The sequence below is a fragment of the Procambarus clarkii genome, chromosome 41 (assembly GCF_040958095.1).
Source record: "Procambarus clarkii isolate CNS0578487 chromosome 41, FALCON_Pclarkii_2.0, whole genome shotgun sequence".
NCBI lineage: Eukaryota > Metazoa > Arthropoda > Malacostraca > Decapoda > Cambaridae > Procambarus > Procambarus clarkii.
Window position 1 is genome coordinate 11,747,911 of NC_091190.1, and position 23,737 is coordinate 11,771,647.

General features: G+C 45.1%; 1 protein-coding gene across 9 annotated transcripts in view; it reads right to left on the reverse strand.

The window, feature by feature from the left end:
* LOC123761056 (RNA binding protein fox-1 homolog 3) overlaps positions 1-23,737 on the reverse strand; it is a 454,578-nt gene that overhangs the window by 72,797 nt on the left and 358,044 nt on the right. For 7 of the 9 annotated variants that reach the window (XM_045746929.2, XM_045746926.2, XM_045746927.2 and 4 more), the window contains exon 3: positions 20,602-20,652. The exons of the other annotated variants lie outside the window; for them this stretch is intronic. In XM_045746929.2, the coding sequence (XP_045602885.1) occupies positions 20,602-20,652 (51 nt within the window). The remainder of the gene's footprint in view (positions 1-20,601; positions 20,653-23,737) is intronic. 9 annotated transcript variants of the gene reach the window in all.

The window sequence follows — 23,737 nt, forward strand, 5'->3', positions numbered from 1 at the left end:
CTCCCTCACGTGCGGTGGGTTGGATGTGAGGCGATGGGGGTGTACTCGCCTATTTCTACTTCTCGTGCAGCTTCAGCTCTTGGACCCCAGCCTTTTCAGTCGCTTGTTATCTAATACGACGACTCCCGACCTATTTGTATGCCATATCTACTTTTGAAATTATTAATGGCATTTACTTCTACAACCTGCATGTTTAGTTCAGTGATGTTCCTACTATTGTATCCTTACGCTAAAAAAACTTTCCTGTTTCTCTATTGTTCATCTCTTTCTCAAGCCTCCAGCCATGCCTTCTTCTATTGGTACTCATTGTGGATATTTCATTTTTTTCCTATTCTTGAGTCGTGGTTGCATTTCCCTTTCAAGGAAACTTGAAAGGGCACAGAGGTTTGCAACGAGGGTCGTCCCGTAATTACAGCGAATGGCGCATGACGATAGACTGAAAGATCAGGACCCAACGTGGGCAGAAAAGAGGAGACAGGATTAACATAAAATACCGGAGGGAATAAAATCCCTCAGGTACTTTACCCACTTGTGGTTGACTCGAGAACAACCACAAGGGGGTAGCGGTAAGACCTTCCCAGGATTCAAGTGTTATCTACCAACAACACAAGCGATAAATTCCGGAAGTGACTAAATATTTCGCCACTTGTTTTTCATGTGGCGAAATGTTGCATGCATGTTGCAACACTTTAATGAGAGAGTAATCGGCCAGCATCCAACCAACCACACAATTTAAAAAAAAAAGCCACTTCAAGAAATTAGCAAGAACGATAATCACTTGATATGAAAAATTCAAGATTTATGCAATGAGTTACACTTGTGGTCTTGTCAAGACGTTTTAACAAAATTACTCAAGAGGGTGTTGAGGAGAGATGTGTTGTGTAGCACGTCAGTTTGACCAGTTGCTTGAAGCAGTATTGCTACACCAACAGCAGGGAGAGGAAGGAGAGCGAGCAGCAAGAGGGGGAGACAACCCTGCCCTTGAACACTGATCCTACCATCTGGTGGGTGCGGTGTTCTCAAGGGCGACCACTGAGCCACTTGCCTGTTTGAGCTGTTTCCACCTAACAGGTCCAGCCTGTGGCGACTCCTGGCGCATCAGGCAGGCCATTCGCGCCAACAATCATTCCTTATCTGTCCAAGACTTGGCCTTACCTGGAGCCGGTGACCAGGCGTTTCATGTCGCGTAAGAACTGCTTAATAATCTCCAAATTACAGACATCTTTACTTGGTATGTAGGAAGACTATCCTACCTGCCAAAGCCGTCTAGCCCAGGTTTTTGCACCAGAGTGATTGTAAACATTATATACTGGCGCCTTTCTGGCTTATTTATTATTATACTTTGGTATTTTTGTTCTTCAAGAGATAGCAAATGAGGTTTGACGTAAAGAGGTGTTTATATAGCCAGGAGGACGAGCACACGCCGCCCCGGCGCTAAGGTTACCTCGCCACCTGCAGGTTTATAGTTAAACTTAACCTTTCCAGCTTCCCTCTGCACGAACCCGCTGCTCGCACTCCCCTCTTCCTACACAACAATTTCTACAAAAGAAATATATTAATTTCGACATGTGATACGCATGACAATATATCGATATCAATATAGATATCGCAAGACACTTCTTACATTTAAAAGACAATTTTACATACTCTGTTAATGCTTATATTCGTTTTTCGTGTGAGGTGATAGGACATGAATCAATGACTCAATCACTGCAGGGAATGGAAGCTGGAGAATATCAAAGCTGAAGAAATTGCTGACCTGGAGAGTGTGCAGAGATCTTGTACTGCTAGAATCCACTCGGTAAAACATTTAAACTTTTGGGACCAACTAAAATGCCTCAATCTGTATTCTCTTGAGCACAGGCGGGAGATATAATAATAATTTACACGTAGAAAATAGTAGAGGGGCTGGTCCCAAACCTGCACACAGAAATAACATCACATGAGGCCAGAAGGCATGGCAGGATGTGCAGAATACCACCATTGAAAAGCAAATTTGCAACAGGTACTCTGAGAGAGAACGCTATCAACATCAGAGGCACGAGACTGTTCAACACGCTTCCACTTCCACAACATAAGGGGCATAACTGGCCGACCCCTCACAGTGGTCAAGAAAGAACTTGATAAACACCCCGAAAGGATACCTGACCAACCAGGCTGTGATTCATACGTCAGGCTGCGAACAGCCGCGTCAAAGAGCCTGGTTGACCAGTCCAACAACGAGGAGGCTAGGTCGAGGACCGGGCCGCGGGGACATTGAGCCCCGAAATAATCGCAAGGTAACCTCAAGTTAATGTACCCACAAGGTAAGTGTAAACTGTCGCCTTGCGCCACCATCTTCACCCAAATCCACATTTACTTCATCATTTCCGCTATCTGGTCCATGGATACGCAACGCTACCTTCTTACGACGTTAAATTTCGCAAGGCTGTCATTGCTCGCACGCTACCTGAACTAAACACGTAAGGTGCCCGACGTTATAACATTATATACAATACACACACAAATCACACTAACGCGATATGAATCAATGAGAAAATCCACTAGGGCTGTGAGGTGATGCGAACCTGCGACCTAGGCATTGCCAGCCGAATACTCTACCACTGTACCACCGCTAGCTTGTAAAAGACATACAACCGGATTTCTACTGAAATCACAGGAAGTCGACCTACTGGAGGCCCCTACTGGAGACCCCTACTGGAGACCCCTACTGAAGCCAGGCCAAAAATGTCAATATGGGTCACAGGACTGTGGTGGGAGGGCAGTGTGGTCCTACACCGTATACGCCACCTTCACATACACACAGTTATCACACTAGCGTGATGTATATTAATGAGAAAATTCACTGGGGCTGAGAGGGTCACTTGCCCTTCCACTCCCAGAGTGCTTGTGGACCAGACGCAAAAACTTTGACTGACTTCACTAGAGGTCTCCAGACTTCCTGTATTTCAGTAGAAATCTGGTTGTATGACTTACAAGCCAGCGGTGGTACAGTGGTAGAGTATTCGGCTGGCAATGCCTAGGTCGCAGGTTCGCGTCACCTCGCAGCCCTAGTGGATTTTCTCATTATATATAGTAATGTAAGAATCCTTAAAATTTTCCTTTGATCCTAGAAAATAAACCAAATTATGAAATGCTGCGTACCCCAATTTTTATATGGAACCTAGGTATTCGGCTTACTGGGCCTGATGGCTGAGTGGACAGCGCTCAGTTTCGTAGTCCTAAGGTTCCGGGGTTCAATCCCCGGAGGAGGCGGAAACGAATGGACAGTTTCTTTCACCCTGATGCCCCTGTTCACCTAGCAGTAAATAGGTGCCTGGGAGTTAGCTAGCTGTTACGGGCTGCTTCCTGGGGACGTGTAACTAAAAGAGGCTTGGTCGAGGACCGGGCCGCTGTTGGATAAAGCCCAATAACAGCAGCCGTTGTGAAGAGTTGAACGAATGAAGAAAATGGAGAGATAATAATTAATATATCGGTGTCCGTACGAATACAAGCTTCATATAATCTTCGGGTTAGATGACCTCTGATCAACTCACCGAACATGAAAACTTAAACCGGACAGGACAAGGCCATGTGGCCGGAACACTAGCTTCATACCTTTGATCAGAAGGGGCTCCACGAGCCATATTGAACTGTACGAGGTCCTCGTAGCACGCAAGACCCCTCACTAAGGTATAATTAAAGGACGTGTATAACGTGTATAGGTATAATAATTAAAGGAGGATATGGGGAGGAAAGGACGACGACTTAGGGGACGATGATGGACGAGCCCCAGAAAGCAGAGCCAGGACCGGATGTTGGCGCTGGGTCTGCGCATGGCACGGCAATTTGGCTCTATGATTACTTCCACTAATGACCCACTACCGCTCTCCTGCTTGCCCGCCATCACACAGTAACTTGTCTATTCCCGTGTAGACCTGATCACTACCTCCTCCATACCTACCCCTCTGCCTGCACAAGTTAGGATCCAGTTTAACCGAAGTACTTTTATGTCGTCCGTGTATCTGTGGGCCTTTGAATATAAAAAGCACATTATGAGACAAGTGGCAACAGCGTAAAGAATGTTAGCTACCGGAAGTATACGATCCAGCCCGGCCACAATGGTAAGGGAAGAGCAAGTTCCCTGCCCCCTGACAATGGTAAACCAAGTTCTGTAAACCACACACGATCACGGCAAACCTAGTCCTTTACTTCTACCATGGTCAGAGATAAACCACGTCCTCTACCCCCCTGATAATGGTCAGGGTAAACCACGTCCTCTACCCCCTGATAATGGTCAGGGTAAACTGTCATCTACCCCCTGATAATGGTCAGGGTAAACCACGTTCTCTGCCCCCTGATAATACATCCCATTTAACACCTTTTACTGTGAACGACTCGCTATTTTCATGGTCACCCCCGACATCCAACAAATTTGTTCCCCAAATTTACAAGAGAATTTGCAGGAAATCTGTGCGTATTGGGTGCCAACAACTCACTCCCTCCTTCAGAACAAGAGAGAATGCTGCAATAAAAGAAGTGCCATTTTCAGCGCTCAGAAGGCAAGGTTGACCTCGGGCCGGGCTTGGGGAGTAGAAGAACTCCCAGAACCCCATCAAGCAGGTATCAGCCACAGCCCCCGGGCACTGGGTGCCAAGACACAGCCCCCGGGCACTATACTAGACCACTACGTCAGACAGCAGCCACCTCAGACACATCACAAATATGGGTAGTTTACTTGTTCTCGTTGAAAGTTGAGTGACTCAACATGAGCCACCAGACTACCACATGAGCCAGTGTTCAGAGCAATTACCTTAGGAACCGACTTGTACTTTTCCTCGATGCAGATATTAACTGTTAGTCCTGGTAAGAGCAAATCGTTACCGTTGTAACATGACAGTTTACTGGTGTTGACGAACGACCATCTAAGTGTTGGGTTGCGCAGGTGACACGGTGCAACAAGTAGTCAACAATGGACTCGTGGTCGGAGTAACTAATGGACGCCAGAGTGTAATAATGAACAAGATTTAATGCTTCATAAGACTGCACTAGAAGAACTAGAAACATCTATTAAATTTTGTATGAAATAGTGCTTGAAGTCATTTAAGACGGAGTGGGACCATGGGTCAACAGTTGTGGTGTAGTTTGTGGCGATAATGACCCGACTTCCAAGATGATAAGAGGAGTCATGAGCCAGGTGGACGGGTCGCACAGGTACTCATTATCCTGAGACACCCGCACCTCACACCTGCCACCCACGCTACACCCGCACCTGCCACCCACGCCACACCCGCACCTCACACCTGCCACCCACGCTACACCCGCACCTCACACCTGCCACCCACACACTTGACGCCCAAACCCGTGAACCTCACATGTGTAACGCAACAGTCGGCGACGCAGGCCTGCCACCCGCCCACCTACCTTGTGAAGGTTCTGGAGATCAACAGCCAAGCAACCAAGATCAACTAGTCTGTGATTCATACATCAGGCTGCGAGCAGCCAAGTCCAACAGCCTGGTTGACCAGTCCAGCAACCGGGAGGCCTGGTCGGAGACCGGGCGACAGGGCTGATGCTCCCAGGAAGCTACACAAGGTAGACACAAGGTAGGTAGACCTAGTTGGTGGTGTGGTCACATCCTGGCTGTTGGACTGGTTGACCCCGCTCGGCGGGACCCCTACGTCAACACGTCAAGCATCAACAACGCAGCAACAGCACTGTCTAAGAACAGAAGATCTTCGTCCTCCTAGATGGTAAGTGTTGTAAGTGGAGGCTGACACTACCACCACACAACACTAGCCACAATGACTGTCCCTGCGTCCCGCGACCTCTCTAGACACTACACATGCTACAAAAAATACATAAAACTTTTCTAAAGATAATTTTGTAGATACAAAAGTTTCAGCTTCATTCGCTATTCAAGACATTAGGTCTACGGGTACGGACGTATGAAGCTGTTCTGGCCACACGGGGTGGTGGTGGCGCGAGCATGGCTGCCGCCAAGCTGGTGCTGCCAGTGTGTGTGGTTCACACAGGGATACATTCATAATGAGTGTGTGTCACGCGCTCTTGGCTGCCTCCACACGCACGCCCCCGCCCTCCCAGTGCTGTCTGCTCCACATTATCACTACTAGAAGTGCTTCACGGCGCAGGGCACTTCTGGGCAAGATTTCTCACGTACATTAGCGCATCAAGATTGTAACTTGCTTAGCTAAGTGAATTGTGGGGTTCAGTCCCTGAGCCCATTATGTTCCTCTAACTCTTTCCACTACCGCCCACAAGATGGGTATGGGGTGCATAATAATTGAACTAAACAATAAAAGTGAGAAATTTTACAATCTAAATTACCAACCTACTGGTTGGTAATTTAGATAAGCCTGGATGACCAGACGACCAACCGAGAGGTCTGGTCGGAGACCGGGCCGTGGGGCACCCGGAAGCCACACAAGGTAGGTGCTGGATGTACAAAAACATGGACTAGCAGGAGTACCACGAACACAATTAGGAACGCTGTCAAGATTTGAGCCTCTGGCTTTCAACCTTTAATCAATATACACAATATTGCTACAGAAAAGTCATCAATTTTCAACACAGAACGACACTAGTTCCGACAAATGCCTGAACTGCTGTTTATTGATAGATATGCTTACCTGCTTGATACCTGCTTGATTCATTCGGGGTTCTGGGAGTTCTTCTACTCCCCAAGCCCGGCCCGTGGCCAGGCTTGATTTGTGAGAGCTTGGTCCAACAGGCTGTTGCTTGGAGCGGCCCGCAGGCCCACATATCCACCACAACCCGATTGGTCCAGCACTTCTTAAAGAAAACTATTTAGGTTTCTCTTGAAGATGTCCACGGTTGTTCCGGCAATATTTCTTATGCTCGCTGGGAGGATGTTGAACAACTGCTAACCTCTGATGTTTATACAGTGTTCTCTGATTGTGTCTATGGCACCTCTGCTGTGTCGAGTGACGTTGTTGTACATAGCAACCCGCCAAGAGCCAAGACAGCCATCACACCCGACCCAGAGAGACCGTCTTGTTCTGGCCCACTTCCCCCTTGAAGACTTCAACTGTTTGAAGATGCAGGTGGGTGTGGCAAGAATGGAGGGGTGCACGCATGCACGCACCCACACTGTGTAGATCAGGGTCAGCTACACTACAACTGTGCCCAACATCACTATTAATAATATTAACATGCCAACAAATAAACGAAACGTGTGTGTAGAGCGTGAATGGCCGGTGGTTGTTGTTTTAGATTCATCTACTTAGAACAAAAGTTCCAAAGTAGCACGGGCTATGGTGAGCCCGTAGTGGACTTACCTGGTACAGGAGTGGGACTGTAACTGTGGAATGACCGGGCTGAATCACACCCTTATACCTATGCATGACCCCTCCAACCCCTCCCGACACCACCATTACCAAGCCCGACCAACACCTCCCATAACGCCATTCTCAACACGTACCTGGAAGAGAGAATTATCACTAGCATCAAAACTACAACTTCAAAATCTTATTTTATTTAATATTAGAAACAACGACAGTTGAAGGGTTAAATCAGGCATGGCAGAACAGGAAGAGGTGAAAGGGGGGAAGGATTTTTCATGAGAGGTTGGTTATTATACAAGAGAGTGGGGGGGGGGGGACTATATTAGGCGAGGAGTAAGAAGTAGTGGTAGAGGGTGGCGGGGAAAGTTATAGGGGAATTATCACGGAGGGAAAGGGGGGGAAGGGAGAATGCGAGCCATTCCCACATCATTGTCAGCAGTGTGCCGTTTTACGCTTTATAATAACAAATATTTTCAGTAGCTACTGATTACCGTGTATAATTGAACATGGCAATGGCATCTTTTGGAGACGGCGACTAGATACTGACGTCATCCCTGACATAAAACAGTGGAGACCGCGCCACGTCACACAGGAGGTAGTAAAGCAGATGCTAAAAATTAGACCAATAGCTCTAACCTCACGCATAACAATCACTGAAAGAGTGCCAAGAAGATTACAAATCACATGGAAACACAACATCTACATAACGCTGGACAGCATGAGTTTAGAACGGGGCGCTCCGGCCTCTCACAGTTGCTAGCTCAATATTCCATTGGGTTAGGTGCCATGGAAGACAAGCTAAACGCAGATGTAATATACACAGACTGCAAAAGCTTGCGACAAATATGACAATGGTGTTACTGCACACAAAATGCAACCCGTCCTCGACTCAAGTCCATTACATCCAGCGGTCGACCCCACAGACGCATTCATAAATTTTAATATGCTGTTCATTCAAAACGGGAATTTTCTCAAGTATAAATTAATATTATAATATATTAGCATATTGTGCATATATAGGCATAGGTTAGGTTAGGTGTTTAGGTTCTGTTGGCGATTATTTGTATTTGTAGTACGTGGGTGAAGCATTTATAGCGTTGTGATTCGAACAAAATTCGTCAGTGAAACACTTGTTCCGGATATGTTCGAACGTCAGCAGTTGTGAGTCGTGTGTAAACCGCTTTTCATTCATAAACAGGGGGTTTAGCGGGTGCATGGAATCACTTTTGGATCTTTGTTTGAAGGACGGGCTGCAAAATGCGAGCAAAACTAATTACTGGCAAAGTAGGGAGATGGATCTTCAACTTCCTAACGAACAGAACGCTGAGTATAAGAGTCAACACAGTAAAATCCGGATGATCTACTGTCAAAAGCTCAGTCCCCCGAGGTACCATACTTGGTCCGGTACTTTTTCTCCGGTACTGATACTCTTTAAAACACTAGAGCTCTCTAGGATGGAATATTATTGCACTCTAACAGCCCCATTTAGAGCCGGATAAATTGCTAACCTAGAGAGCGTGCAAGATTCTTTTCCACTGAGGGGAGGGCTGACGGCTGAGTGGACAGCGCTCGGAATTCGTAGTGCTAGGGTCCGGGGATTCGACTAAGGATCGGTCGAGTCTCGATAACTGGTCAGAGACCAGACCAAGAGTGACTCGAAGTCGGGTCATTGTCGCCACAAATTACACCACTGCAACACCACGACTGTTGACGCATTGTCCCACTCTGTCTTGACTTCAAGTACTATTTCATACAAAATTTAAGTAGATTTTTCTAGTTGTTCTAGAAATTCTCCCTCAGGGTACCTATTGCCCCTCTGCTTTTAAATTCTCGGTATGGTAAACACATTAGTGTGCCACATTATTACTCAGTTGCAAGAGTAACCTTCACTGTAAGGCAAACTTAAACTGGAATTTAATATGCATAATTACCAAAATCTGATACTTCTTCAGATTACAAAACGGCTTAAGAAATTAGAAAATAATAAGGATTATAGAGACGTCTTAACGTCAAACCTTACAGTTGTCTCCGGTAGCACACACAAAAGGAATAATATCAGCGGCATATTCAAAGCTAAAACCATCCGAGTAGTTTTTGGAATTTGGACAGAGGCATCCCGGACACCGTTTATGTTATGAATCAGTTAAGACCAGAGTCTCACAAGGTGAATAATACTGCTTTCCTAATTATTCCAATTGAATTTTCATATGGTGTGAGTAGTCAACCCGTTCTCGCAAATTTAATAAGTCAATATTGACTTATTAAATATGTGCATAGGTGACATACTTAACATAATAGATACCCTTAAAAAGATTCATAGAAAACACCGACCTTACCTAACCTACTTAGTATGTTAAGATAAGCATCTTATTGCTTCGTAATTACAATTATTACCTAACCTATTATAGGTATAGGTTAAGTAATAATTGTAATTACGAAGCAATAAGATGCTTATCTTAAGATACTAACAAGGTTAGGTAAGGTCGGTGTTTTCTATGAATCTTTTTAAGGGTATCTATTATGTTTAGTATATCACCTATGCACGTAGTTAATAAGTCAATATTGACTTTACGAATTTGCGAGAACGGGTTGTAGTAGTTGCATATTGTATTTGATAACATTGAATACTGTATGTTTTATTTCATATGATGATATATTACTGTATGAAATGTATTCTTGTATGGGAGAGGATGATGAGCTTGCCTGATTGATTGATTGATGAAGATTAAGCCACCCAAGAGGTGGCGTCTTACCTGAATGTGGCCAGGAATATTTAGCGTCCAGGACATGTGGCCGAGGACGTGTCTCGGTCAGGTGTTCCTGTTGCCAGTTTGTTCCATCATTCAGAATTATTGTTTCATTTTAAGAATGTTTATTATTTTAGTTATGATTCTAGAATGTGTGTAATATTATACTAGTATGATTATATCTGTTTGGGAGTGGTTACTTCCGTATGTAGTGTTAATTTAGAGAATGTATCAGACGTTTGCAAACGCTGAGTGAGGCGAGTCAGGCCTGTAGGGGCGAAGCGAAGCCTGGCTTCAGTAACAAGGCGGAAGGTCAGGTGACACCGTCTATTTTTGTCAGTTATTGTATGTACAGGTACATACAGGTATTGTATGATTGTGTTGACGGCTTTAGTGTGTTTAACCAGTCCGGCATACTATAAATAATTAATATTCTTAGGTTATTGTGTGATGTCCGAAACTCTGGATATATTATAATATTTTGTTGTGTCGATTCCTATAAGTAAACAGATTTTACCGTTAACATAGTATTGAGTCGCCCCCCATTTCTCCCTGGATAGGTTTGTAATATAATAATTTTAGGTGAATATATATATGACTGAAGGTAGAATGAGCACAGCAATATTAGCGAATAGTAACAGTATACTACTATCTATGTTAAGCCATTACTGGAGGACCCGTGTGTTACTGGCACCTAAACTGAGGGGCATCAGAGGAAAGACGGAGCTCAATTTTTCTATACTTGCTAAGGTTGTGGGTGATTCATAAGGTTGTGGGCAAAAGTTTCTTTAGGTTAAGGGTAATGAGCAAATGGAATGCGCCAGGAGCTGTTAGTTCAAGCTGTGTGAACCCTTCTGGCCGCTGACAAACAGCCTTATTGATCAAGTCGTCACCAGAATTCCGTTGCCGCCTACGGGAGTGGGAGAACTCGCAACCAAGAACAGGTAGACCACAGACTGATTAACACACTAATATAATCTATAAAAAGTCTTACTACCCGGTCTGACGAGCGCAGTGTCTTGAGAAGAGAGGAGACTGAGGGAGGGGATGTCGGATACCGTTGTGTGGAGGACGAGTGTGGATGTGGCAGGACAATGACCTACCATCAAGGCTCAGGAGACAATTATGTAAGAATGTTGTGCATAGTGTAGGTGTGCCAAGTGCCCCCCCCCTACCTTGCCTGTGCTCGGCCCCGACACACCTGGCTCACTTGCTCACCTTGTCCCAGTTACGAGGCGACCCACGCAAGCACTGGGGCGCTGCCACGGAGTCTCCCCTCCTCCCCCCTCCCCTCCCACTCCCCTACTACACCTGGGGCTGTAAGCTACGGTGCGTGTACACACACACACACACACACACACACACACACACACACACACACACACACACACACACACACACACACACACACACACACACACACAGTTACTATTAATGTGAAGTAACTAAACTTACGACTTGCGCTTGAGCTAAGAGACGACAAGCCTACATAAACATGTACATCAACGCCTAACTTTGCAAGACGTAGACTGCTTGAACATGGTGGCATAATGAGCTTCCTGAACATATTCATATAATATTGACCTTCCATATAACATTGACCTTGGCATAATATTCATCTGGTGCACCAACTGCACACAGCACCACAGAGGCGGGTCCAAAGAGCCAAAGCTCAACTCCCCACAAGCACAACCAGGTGAGTACAGCGGCAGTTTCCTGCCGAGGTTCGCCATCGTGTCTAGCGTGAACCCCCCCACGCTGCACTTTCACACACACCCTTCTCTTACCCACTTGTGCTACCTTCATTCCCTCTTGCTGCTGCTGCTGCTACCTTGAACTGTTACTGCTACAGTTCTATTTAGTAAAACCCCTAAATAATTTGGGAATGCCTAAAATCCCTCGAATTGAATTCACATATCTATTCAGCTTTGAAAGAGAAAACCGAGTACTGATAAATACCTACTGCCTGTTGCCGAAACTTCTGCTCTAGAAACTATGGCTGCAGTTACCTCCGCCATCTCCTCTAGTCCGTTGCTCTTGTTCAGCAATTCCATTACATATATGAGTAATGTGGTTTATTGAGTGGCTAGGCCAGGACCGGTCTGCGGGCCATTAATACTACCTACCTGTGAACTACCTACTCCATCGCCACTTGCAACATCCTGCCCTTTGTACATCTACCTCGGATTCACATTAGCTGCTCTGTTTAGTACCGCCTTTATCTTGACTGATATCTTGGCTGTGTGTTGGTGTGGTAGCCCAAACCTGTCCTCTCTCCAGGCATGTGTGGTCAGCCTTATGTAGAGCCAGGCTTATATGGCCTCCGTTTTTTCAAGACAGCTTTAGACGCTTGTGGCTGAGTGGCATTTGCCATTATTCTAGTTTGTTTCCCAGAATTAACTAATTGGACGACAGTTAAGATGCTAGTGATTTTCTTTTTTAAATTTTGAAAATTTCAGTTTTAAGTGAGCGACTACAGTAATCTGGTGGATGTGTGGGACACAAAAGATGCCTTCGTCGGGTCTTCATGTTTTGTTGGACTTTAGATTTTTATATTTCTTGTCTTAATTATTACTTCAAGTCGCTTTCCTCCGTCTATAAATTTCTTCAAGGTAAAAGGTATCAGGACACTAAGAATTAAATAATGTACATGAAGCACTTTACACAAGGTAAACCCAAGGTAGATTCAGAGGATCAATAATGTCTTGCTTCCCGGTCTTTGACCAGAATAAAATATGATCTCTCCTTCATTACCGGTTAAATAACCTGACTTAAATAATCCAGTCCTGTGAGAACCATTCTAATACCATTGATCACACTTTACACCGTACCTTGATGGAGTTGAGTTGTTCTCCCCAAGCCCAGCCCGAGGCCAGGCTTGAACCATTCAAACAACTTAAAAAAAAAAGATATAAAATTGTATACTTCAAAAATTAAAACATTATGTATAGGCGCTCGTGTCTACCTGTAAGCAAGGACGGAGTAATTACATACTTGGATGGAATCTATACAATTTGTCTTATAAAAAATGGAAATTGCACATTAATTATACAGTCCCATTAGCAAATGATCGAACATCTATATAAAGGACATTTAACATTGAAAAGCTGGATGATGTAGACATGTAGGAGAGTGAAGGGTGCAGCTGTGTGACCGCTGGACACACAGGGTGGAGGGTGCAGCTGTGTGACCACGACACACAGGGTGGAGGGTGCAGCTGTGTGACCACGACACACAGGGTGGAGGGTGCAGCTGTGTGACCGCTGGACACAGGGTAGAAGGTGCAGCTGTGTGACCGCTGGACACACAGGGTGGAGGGTGCAGCTAAAGGTATCATCATGGGGAGTGCGGAACGTGACGTTCCCAACGGCGGCAGTGTTCAACCAACGCTCCCACTACGGAACTCTCAAGGCTCAGTGCTGGCGTGCCGTTAACAACCTTCCCGACGGGGAAGAAATAACGGACACAGCCTCTTGAAGTACTTCAAAACTCCCTTTTCAATCCGCGACGGCGACTCGCGAACTATTGTTCTGTTCACGTTCATGCACAACACCCACCAACGGTTTTATATGCTTTCATTAAATAGAAAACCCCAGTCAATGCACCAGTCACGGCACAAGCACAGTCCCTACCCAGAGGAACACTCTTTAAGACATGTGATGGCGGTCGAGAACGGCTACACGAAACTACCGTGTAGTCTTCAGATGTGGGGGGTGAGGGGGGATGTGGGGGGTGAGAAGGGATGTGGGGGGTGAGGGGGGATGTGGGGGGTGAGGGGGGGATGTGGGGGGTGAGGGGGGATGTGAGGGGTGAGGGGGGATGTGGGGGGTGAGGGGGGATGTGGGGGGGTGAGGGGGGATGTGGGGGGTGAGGGGGGATGGGGGAGGAGGGGGGGTTGTGGGGGGGGGGTTGTGGGGGGGGGGGTTGTGGGGGGGGTTGTGGGGGGGGTTGTTGGGGGGGGGAGGGGTTGTTGGGGGGGGGAGGGGTTGTTGGGGGGGGGTTGGGGGCGGGGGGTGTGGGGGGGGTTGGGGGCGGGGTGTGTGGGGGGGGGGTTGTGGGGGGGGGTTGTGGGGGGGGGGGCGGGAGGCAAAGTGGGGACAAGGTGAGGGATGTTGTTGATGTTGTGGATTCAGCTATTCCGAACAAGTTCCAAGTAGCACGGGCTATGGTGAGCCCGTAGTGGACTTACCTGCCACAGCAGCAGTGCTGTCGGTGAGGGATTGGTAAGGGGTTAACGGGAAAAGTGGAGGGGTAAGAGTGGGGGCGCGTCAAATGGTTCTTGACAAGCCCCACCGTACCTGGATGGGGTTCTGCGAGTAGTTTTCTTCCCAAGGGCCAGGCTTGACTTGTGAGAGCTTGGTCCAACAGGCTGTTGCTTGGGGTGGCCAACAGGCCCACATATCCACTACAGCCCGGTTGGTCTGACACTTATATAAAATGTATATAACTTTTTAAACTTTTTCATATAACACTTTTTTCTGGATGTATACATGCAGGGTAAGTCGACAGAGGTCACAGCATGAATACGACTTGGCTACAGGTACCTCTGGCAGTGCAACTGGCATAGGGATCTGGATGAGGTGTTGACAAAGACAGGGACACACACTACACCATTACATCTTATAGACGGAAAAAATTATATTTAGAGATGCATTTAAACTAATGTTGCATGAAATTGCAAACCATCCTATTACGAATGATAAAATACCGGAAATCCTTGCACTGTATCCATGTTTCGTTTTTAGTAGATAAATGACATATGATAGACAACTGAACAAGCTAGTCCTTTAGATCCTTTACTGCTAGAATCCACTCAGTAAAATATCTAAACTATTGGAACCGACTAAAGAGCCTAAATCTGTATTCTGTAGAGCGCAGGCGGGAGAGATACACAATAATTTACACGTGGGAAAAAGTAGAGGACCTGGTTCCAAACCTGCACACAGAAATAACACCACACGAGACCAGAAGGCATGGCAGGATGTGCAGAATACCCCCGTTGAAGAGCAGAGGTGCAACAGGTACTCTGAGAGAACTCTATTAACATCAGAGGCACGAGAGACAACTAGATAAGCACCTCCAAAGGATACCTGATCAACCAGGCTGTGACTCATACGTCAGGCTGCGAGCAGCCGCGTCCAACAGCCTGGTTGACCAGTCCAGCAACAAGGAGGACTGGTCGACGACCGGGCCGCGGGGACGTTAAGCCCCGAAAACACCTCAAGGTAACCTCAAGGTAAGCTGTGTATGGTGAACTCAATAATAATAATAATAATAATAATAATAATAATACCCAGCGGCTCTTCTATGACCCCATAATCCCCCACATCTAAATATTATGTATTAGCAAGATATTCATTCAGTGTATAATACTTTACAATAAAAACAGATATTTGTAACTAAAAAATCTCGATATAATTAAAAGGTGTGCAGGTTAAATGTAATTGTTAATGTAAAATTCTCCGCTGTCAGATCTTTTGTGCCCTACCTTGTGGTGGTTCCGAGGATCAAAGTCCCCGCGGCTCGGTCTCTGATTTACAATTATTACTTAACCAATCAACGGTATAGGTCAAGTAATAATTGTAAATAAGAAGCAATAAGATGCTTATCTTAACATATTAAGAAGGTTAGGTGAGGTCGGTGTTTTCTATGAAGCTTTTCAAGGTAAACTAAAATATTCACAATCAATTAGTATGTCACATATGCACTTATTAAATAAGCCAATATTGACCATAAGCAAGTGCGAGAACGGGTTGATTGCTCGCAGCCTTCTGTAATCCTATTTTGCGCTACCACTTACACCATGAGTATAGGGTGCACAATAAACTAGCAACAATCAAAAGCATGAATGGTGTACAAATACTTGACAACTCGAGTTGGTCCCATGGAATGATTTGATGTCAATGTAAACAATGCTAAATATTGTAGGGCGGTATTATTAAGATGGTTGGGAGGCAACGGACAAACACGGCCAACAGGTTGATACACCACCCGAGGTCTGGACCAGTAGAGCCAGTCCATCCAGCCTCGTCCTGGATGGTATCTGATATTCGCCTCCAGTTCTCTCAAGTCCCTGAATATTATCGGTGGCGCAACCTGTTTTGTTTTTTTCGTCCCTAAGCCAGATGATATACGAGATGATATACGAGTCGAGTTTCAATTGTTTCGGTCACCTTCATTCCTGTTTAGAAAATAATAAAAACCTCTTCCACCTCCAAATACTACCCATCAATAGCAGACGTTTTGAACTATAATAACGTGTCTTAAGTCGTCCTGGATTGTTTCAAGTACCCTTAATCATCCTGACTTGCTTGCTTAATCCATTGACCATCCTGAGCACGCTCATCATCCTGGATCATTCAGGACCTCTCCTATTAGCCAAAGCAGCCCACAGTCCCTCATAAACTTTCTATTTGTCTAGGTACTCGAGGGGCCAGGATATGTGGGCCTGCGGCGCCGCTCCAGCAACAGTCTGCTGGACTGGTTATCACCCAACAAAGCTGACCCCGGCCCAGGTTCACAGATTAGAAAAACTCTCAAAACAGACTACATGTAAACATTAAATTACAGGTCTTTACAATTAACATACATACCATGCGAGGGGGTAGTGACGAAAATGAGTGGCTAATGGCACATCTGGAAAGAAGTAACGCACCAACTTCACGGGTGCAGGAATGACAAATCTTTCCTCAAACGCCATGTGGAATTAATTCTATGGCCGGCATGGCAGGTTGTGCCCTGTTAAAAAGCAGAGGTGCAATAGGTATGCTGAGAGAGAACTATCAATATCAAGGGCTCAAGACTTTTCAAATCTCTCCCTCTACGCATAAGTGGCATAACTGACCGGACTCACGGTGTTCAAAAGAGAAGTTGATATACACATCTAAAGAATACCTGATTAACCAGGCTGTGATTTATAGTTCAAGCTGCGAGCAGCCGCGTCGAATAACCTGGTTGACCAAACCACCAACCAGGAGGTCTGGTCAGAGACCAGGACACGTTGACGTTAATCTTCTGAATCTGCGAAAGGCAACGCGAGGTAAGGTAGGCCAAGATAAATCAGATAAGCAGCTAGGATTGACAGGGCCGAGGGCTCTGAGACACTTCAAGATGTTACACGACCAGAGATCACATTCACGCCAAACCCGTGCCACCTTTTGTGGTGGCTTAATCTTCATCAATCTATTATCAATTAGGATTGACAGGTAATATGCTTCCCCACTGACAAGAGCACCTCACTACAAGAGACGGCTAAAGTTAAGATATCTGAGTGGAGAGAAGTTACCAATGAGACGACGGGAGAGATCTCCCGACACGCAGGGTGCAGTCGCATCTCCACAGATCTATCAGGTCTTGATACTGGTAATGGCTCAAAAGGACTACCACTTACGGGCTATTCATGCCCGTGCCACCTTTTGGGTGGCTTAATCTTCATCAATCAATCAATCACCAGTGAGACAACGGTCAGCTGTGAGTACTCTGACTTATCCTGTTCTTGTATCTAAATAATCTTCCAGATGAAACAGATTCCTTCCTCTCAATGTATGTTGTCGATGCAAAAATAATGAGAATCCAAGAGAAAGATTGCAAGAAACTGCAAGGTGACCTAGACAAATTGAAGGGAAAAAGTGCAAGAAATAGTTACTAGAATTTATTTCATGTTAGTACGAAGTAATGAAACAATGTTAGAAACAAAGACAGGACACGGTACCAAATAGGAGAAGAAACTTTCCAGCAATTAAGCAAACGAAGAGAAACCCCTGGCAGTTGGGTATCGGGTCCCACCTGTCTCCCGATGCCTCGTCAAACTGATACCAGAGACGAATGCTAGTGTGGCTTACTTAATAATATTATTTTTAATCTTAATATGGGTTTATACAACACCCTAGAGTGTTCGACGCAATCACTCAGTCCTCATCTAGTTAAACTATTTTTTTTAAGTCTAGCGTCAAGAGGCATTCAAGTTCAAGTATGTTTATTGAGATAAGCAATAAATACATCTCAAAGGGATAGAGTAGCTTAGGCTATTTCTACCCCCCTATCGTTAAGAGGCATGCCACCAGACTAGTCCCAGCACTACGAGGTATGAGAATGACAAGACAAGAGGATATAATCTTACGTCACTGGAAGAAAAGAATTCGGAGGTTACCTTGAGGTGGTTTCGGGGCTTAGCGTCCCCGCGGCCCAGTCTTCGACCCAGTCTTCCTTGTTGCTGGACCGGTCAACCAGCCTGTTGGACGCGGGCTGCTCGCAGTCTGACGTAAGAGTCACAGCCTCGTTGATCAGGTATCCTTTGAAAGTGTTTGTCAAGTTCTCTCTTGAACACTGTGAGGGCTCGGCCAGTTATGTCCCTCATGTGTAGTGGAAGCGTGTTGAACAGTCTCTGATGTTGATAGAGTTCTCTCTCAGAGTACCTATTACACCTCTGGTTTTCAACGGGGGTATTCTGCACATCTTGTCATGCCTTCTGGTTTCATGTGATGTTATTTCTGTGTGCAAGTTTGGGACCAGCCCCTTTAATAATTTACACGTGGAAAATATTAATACATCTCTCCCGCCTTGGCTCTAGAGAACACAGATTTAGGTATTTTAGTCGGTCCCAAAAGTTTAGATGTTTTACTGAGTGGATTCTAACAGAAAAAGATCTCTGCACGCTCTCCAGGTCAGCAATTTCTCCAGCTTTGAAAGGGGCTGTCATTGTACAACAATATTCCAATCTAGAGAACACTAGCATCTTAAAGAGTATCATCATTGGTATAGCATCTCAGTTTGAAAGGCTCTTGTTATCTATCCAATCTGTTATTTTTCTTGCAGTTGTGACAGTTATTTTATTGTGTTCTTTAAAGGTAAGATCTTCCGACACAAGTACACCCAAATCATTTACATTGGTTTTTCGTTCCATGGTATGATTTGACTGCGATTTGTACGGGGTTTCCGTTTTTATATTTAATCTCCCACCCCCCCCCTCCACGTAAGGAGTATAACTGGCCGGCCTCTCACAGTGTTCAAGAGAGAACTCTACAAACACCTCCAAAGAATACCTGATCAACCTGGCTGAGATTCAGAAGTCAGGCTGCGAGCAGCTGCATCCAACAGCCTGGTTGACCAGACGATCAACCGGGAAACCTGGTCAAAGACAGGGCCGCGGGGCCATTGATCCCCGGAAGCTCCACAAGGTTGGTAAGGTAGGCCGTGATACAAGCAGCAAGCTGGACATCTCATACATTTAAAGTTTAAGAACAGGTTAAGAACTTTCGTTCTCTTAATAAAATAATTGGTCAGTTTAACGTAGTTCAGTTCAGTTCAGTTCATATTTCAGTTCAATAAATTCCATGTATACAATTAATGCTTATATACTTGGAGGTGTTCAGAGAGTTCTACTGGCCCGGGGCCAGGCTTGACTTGTAGCAAAGTTTTCTCTTAGTCTATGCTTCCTCATTTACTAATTATTAATTAGTCTATGCTTCCTCATTTACTAATTATTTCCGAACGACTGAATAAGCTTAGCTACTTCACTGTCCACGTCGAAGAAGAGCATCTGCGAAACCTGCCCGCGGTCAAATTGAGGAACAGCGAGACTGTACACAGGAGTAAAGCATTACAGATAAGTAAAAACACATTACAGACATTTATAGATATACATAAACAAATCCACTATTGTATTTATTGTGCATCAACTGTGTCACCAGCATCCAACATATGCATATACAACACACACACACAGGCATCGATAACACTTTTTCTGCGTTGGCGTGCATGAGAAAGCCAATAGGCAAGATTGGCAGCACATGCCCGGGGTTCAGTGCGTGAGGTGCAGCGAGCAAGACTCGCCCCGACACAAAGAAGTTTCTAGTGGTGGATTACTCATCTGATCAATACTCGCCTGGAACCAGGATTACTCATTTGGTCAACACTTACTCTGTAATCGACACGCGAATATATGCCTTAACTTTGATTAATGCTTAAGTAGATGACTGATGAAGAGTAGGAATTTAACTCAATATTTAAAGTTAAATCAAAGTGTTACGAATACTTAGGCTGGGAGGGTGACAGACATTACCGGGAACTGCACGAGGACTACTGACCCGCACGAGGCATCTCCATTGTGTATCTCTTGTGTATATATCCACAAAAACTCGTTCATATACATGTCAAACCTACGCTTGAAACAATTTTGTGATTGTGGAAGTCATTTATAATTGATAATGTGAGTCACTGATCAGAACCAAGTTAGATGACGAACACTTTGGGTAGATGACAAAGTATCATTACTATTATACGGTGTACGTGCTAACGCTACCACAACTGTGAAAGATAGGTAGGTAAATCATCGACTCTCACCGTAGATAATGGGTAGGTAGTTAACTAGGCTACCATGAACAGTGCACGGGAAGATAGACCTTTCCTCAGAGGTAAGCCTTGCATGCGTCGTGCAAGAGGTATCGGATTGGTATTTACGGTCTGAATACAACTGCAGTTTCTACCGGGTGAAGCCTTTAGTTACCAGAAACCTGTCTACTATAGTTGCTCAACGATCATGCCTTGCTTACGTGTTCTGGAGGAGGTCTGATCCTCCGGTGGTCCACACCTGGGATACGTACCTGTCAAGAGAGAACATTGTTAATGCCTCAACAGTAAAACACATTACAATAATTTTACTTTTTACATTCATTGCACAATTTTTGTGACTTGTAAACCCCAGCTGCAATAAACTAGGGACATATTCTTATTGGCATAAGCAAAAGAAATTGTATGTAACAAAGCACCCAACTCTTCTCTTATGGTTAACCAGCATTAAACTTTCTAATATTTGGCAAATTTGCATCTTTAGTGCGTTTACGAGGCGCTAAAGAACTGTTGTTCTGTTCTGGAGCGAACATTCCAAGGTATCGCGTGAAACACACGACAAAACTGTTAAAGCAACGATCTCTCCGAGCTATTGGCTAGCACGTTGGGGGAACGAAAAACGGAACTACTTGAGTGATGGCAGACGGTAATTTCTGTGCGGGTGAAGGGTCGGGCGAGGCTGGTGGTAGCCAGACAGGGCGGGGGGTAACATTCTTGGCAAGAGCGCCGCCCTGGTGCCTCGCGTAATGAGCTTCTCTACGCCTCCAGACTCCACATACCAGTTGACAATAGTGTTGACAACAGACGGTGCGCCGCTCTGAGCTCGCGATTATTTGTATCTTTACAAAAGTATATCAATCTATAAATTCAGACGAACAGCTTATTCATTATATTTTTATAGGAGTACGCGTGTGTGTGTGTGTGTGTGTGTTGCTCTAGAGTAGGGAGGAGAATACAAAGCAGCATTCCAGGAGGGATAATACAAGTGATTTGAAAAGCAGTACTGACCAACCGAGTTGTTGTGGATGTGTGTGCCGCTCTAAGCAGCAGCCTGTTAGACCAAGGTCGAGCCTGGCTTTCGGGCTCCCGAAACCCTCTCTAGGTATGTTCCAGGTGGCAGTCTTTGTTTTGACTGAGTTGGCAGAGTTGGTTTTATGCTTAATAAACATGTCAATTCGTAAGACAAATACAAGTATACTTTCTCCTTGACATGTTTTCGTTTGATGAGATTCGATTGTATCTTGTCATCTATCTAAATTTATGGAATTTACCAGATGAAAATAATTTTTTTTTGTCATATGTTTGTAGCTTTAATTGCCTTTTACTTAAAATATTTACGTCGCTTTTATCTAAAAGGAGACGAAACTGGTTTTTGGTGCATAGTGGGCACGGGGGCACTGAACAGTGAGGATGAAAAACGTACCACGAGGTGCAATGTTACTGTCCAGAATATGACAATTTGACAAAGAACTGTGCCACAACAGTACAAGTAAACGTCAGTTCAGGACACGGATGAGTGGTGTGTGGGGATGAGCCTGGCATTAGTTCTCATGGATGGTGTTACATCAGGAACACAGCGTTGGTGCCCCATATTTTACGCAGAATGCACTACAGGTCGTACTCTCGAGTATACCTTTAAGCGGCAAGTTCGTGAGGAAGCGTAATGAACCAAGTCAGTTTGGCATGCGAGGCGAAGACTAGTGTACAGTGAAGCATAACACACAACCCTGCGTGCAGGGAGATAGTAATGTGCCGCAAAGTAAATACTGAGACAGCTGCAACGTGGTGGGCGAGCGCGGGCTTGGTTGGTAGGGTAAAGAGACGAGGAAGAGGATCGCATATTTCAAGTTACAGAAACTACCAACATGGCCTATCTTGGTGGTGGTTGTGGGGTCATTGCTCCTGCAGCCAGGTCGTTGACCAGGAATCCTGGTTGACGACCTGCCAGCCAAATTACTATTTTTTTTTACCGTGGAATTTTAGTTGACGATAGTTAGTTAGTTCGATAGTTATATTTATATCGCAGCCTTCCCTGACGATTGCCTGATCTGAGAGACGGTATCTTCGTAGGTCCCTAGTCTATATAGCCATCAAACAGGCTTGACAAGTTCCTTTCAAAGCTTGCCCTGTTCTAGGACCACCACTTATACTTGTCGGCAGGAGACTGAGAAGTCGTGGACCGCTGACGTTCACACGGCTGGTACATGTCCTTGTAATCCATCCTGTTATTTTTTTTATGCTCCCTAAACGTTAGGTCGTTAGACATTATTCGCAAATCCTTTACATGCTGCTTTCCTACTATGGGCAGATTTGATTGTGTTTTGTACCCTGTATTATGTTTAAGGTCCTCAATTTTTACCGTACCTGGAATTTATCACTTAAAACATTATGTTATCATCGAAAACTTTATTAATATCTGCTTGTAGTTTTTCAATGTCTTCAGAAGAGGTAATTTTCATGCTGATTTTTGTGTCATCAGGTGACACGAAGCTGTGACTTGTATTTTTGTCTATATCTGATATGAGAATAAGGAAAAGCAGTGGTGCAAAGACTGTACCTTGAGGTACAGAGCTTTTCTTACAAGAATTTACCTAAGTGCATCTTGAATACATCCACCTTTGTTCCAGCAATATTTCTAATGCTTACTGGGAGGGTGTTGAGAGGGGGACGAAGGTGGGGTTGAGAGACGGGACGAGGGGGCACCGTTGGGGGGGGAGGGAGGGAGGGGGGGTGGCAGATGAGATGTGAGAGATGGTTGGGGATGAACCCCGCCACAGGTCATACCACTGTTTGTCCTGGTGGAGCGGCCAAGCTATGCTCACACAGCTGTGATTACTAATCAGTAATGGTCACCAGGCCTCCACGACCCCACCTACCAACAATACACATTGTTCTACTTACCTACAAGTTCCCATGGCATCTGCTATCCTGTATATCCTCTATGTAAAAACCAAAGTAAACAAGTGGGCATAACGAACATTGTTTAGCGTGGCTTTCTTTGCTTAATTGGGCAAATTTAAATGTGAAGTCAAATGTGGTTGATGGCGAAGCCTCCCACAGACCCAACCGTCGTGTGACTCAACTGCTGCTCCCGTTAAGGCTTCAACCCCAAAGCAGTAGTCTTGTTAACTGCTAACCCGAAACGCTCCACTGTATGACCTTCGTGACGCCACACAAATTAAGTTGACTCACTTAAGTCTTAATGCTTCACTTTACAAACAGACTTCTGAGAACTGGTCATCCTGCGCTTAGTTTCACAAACTTCCAGCAACTGAATTCGTGAAATTTATTTGGAAATTAAATATTTTTCACCTCGAAAATAAGATCAAACGTTTCCCC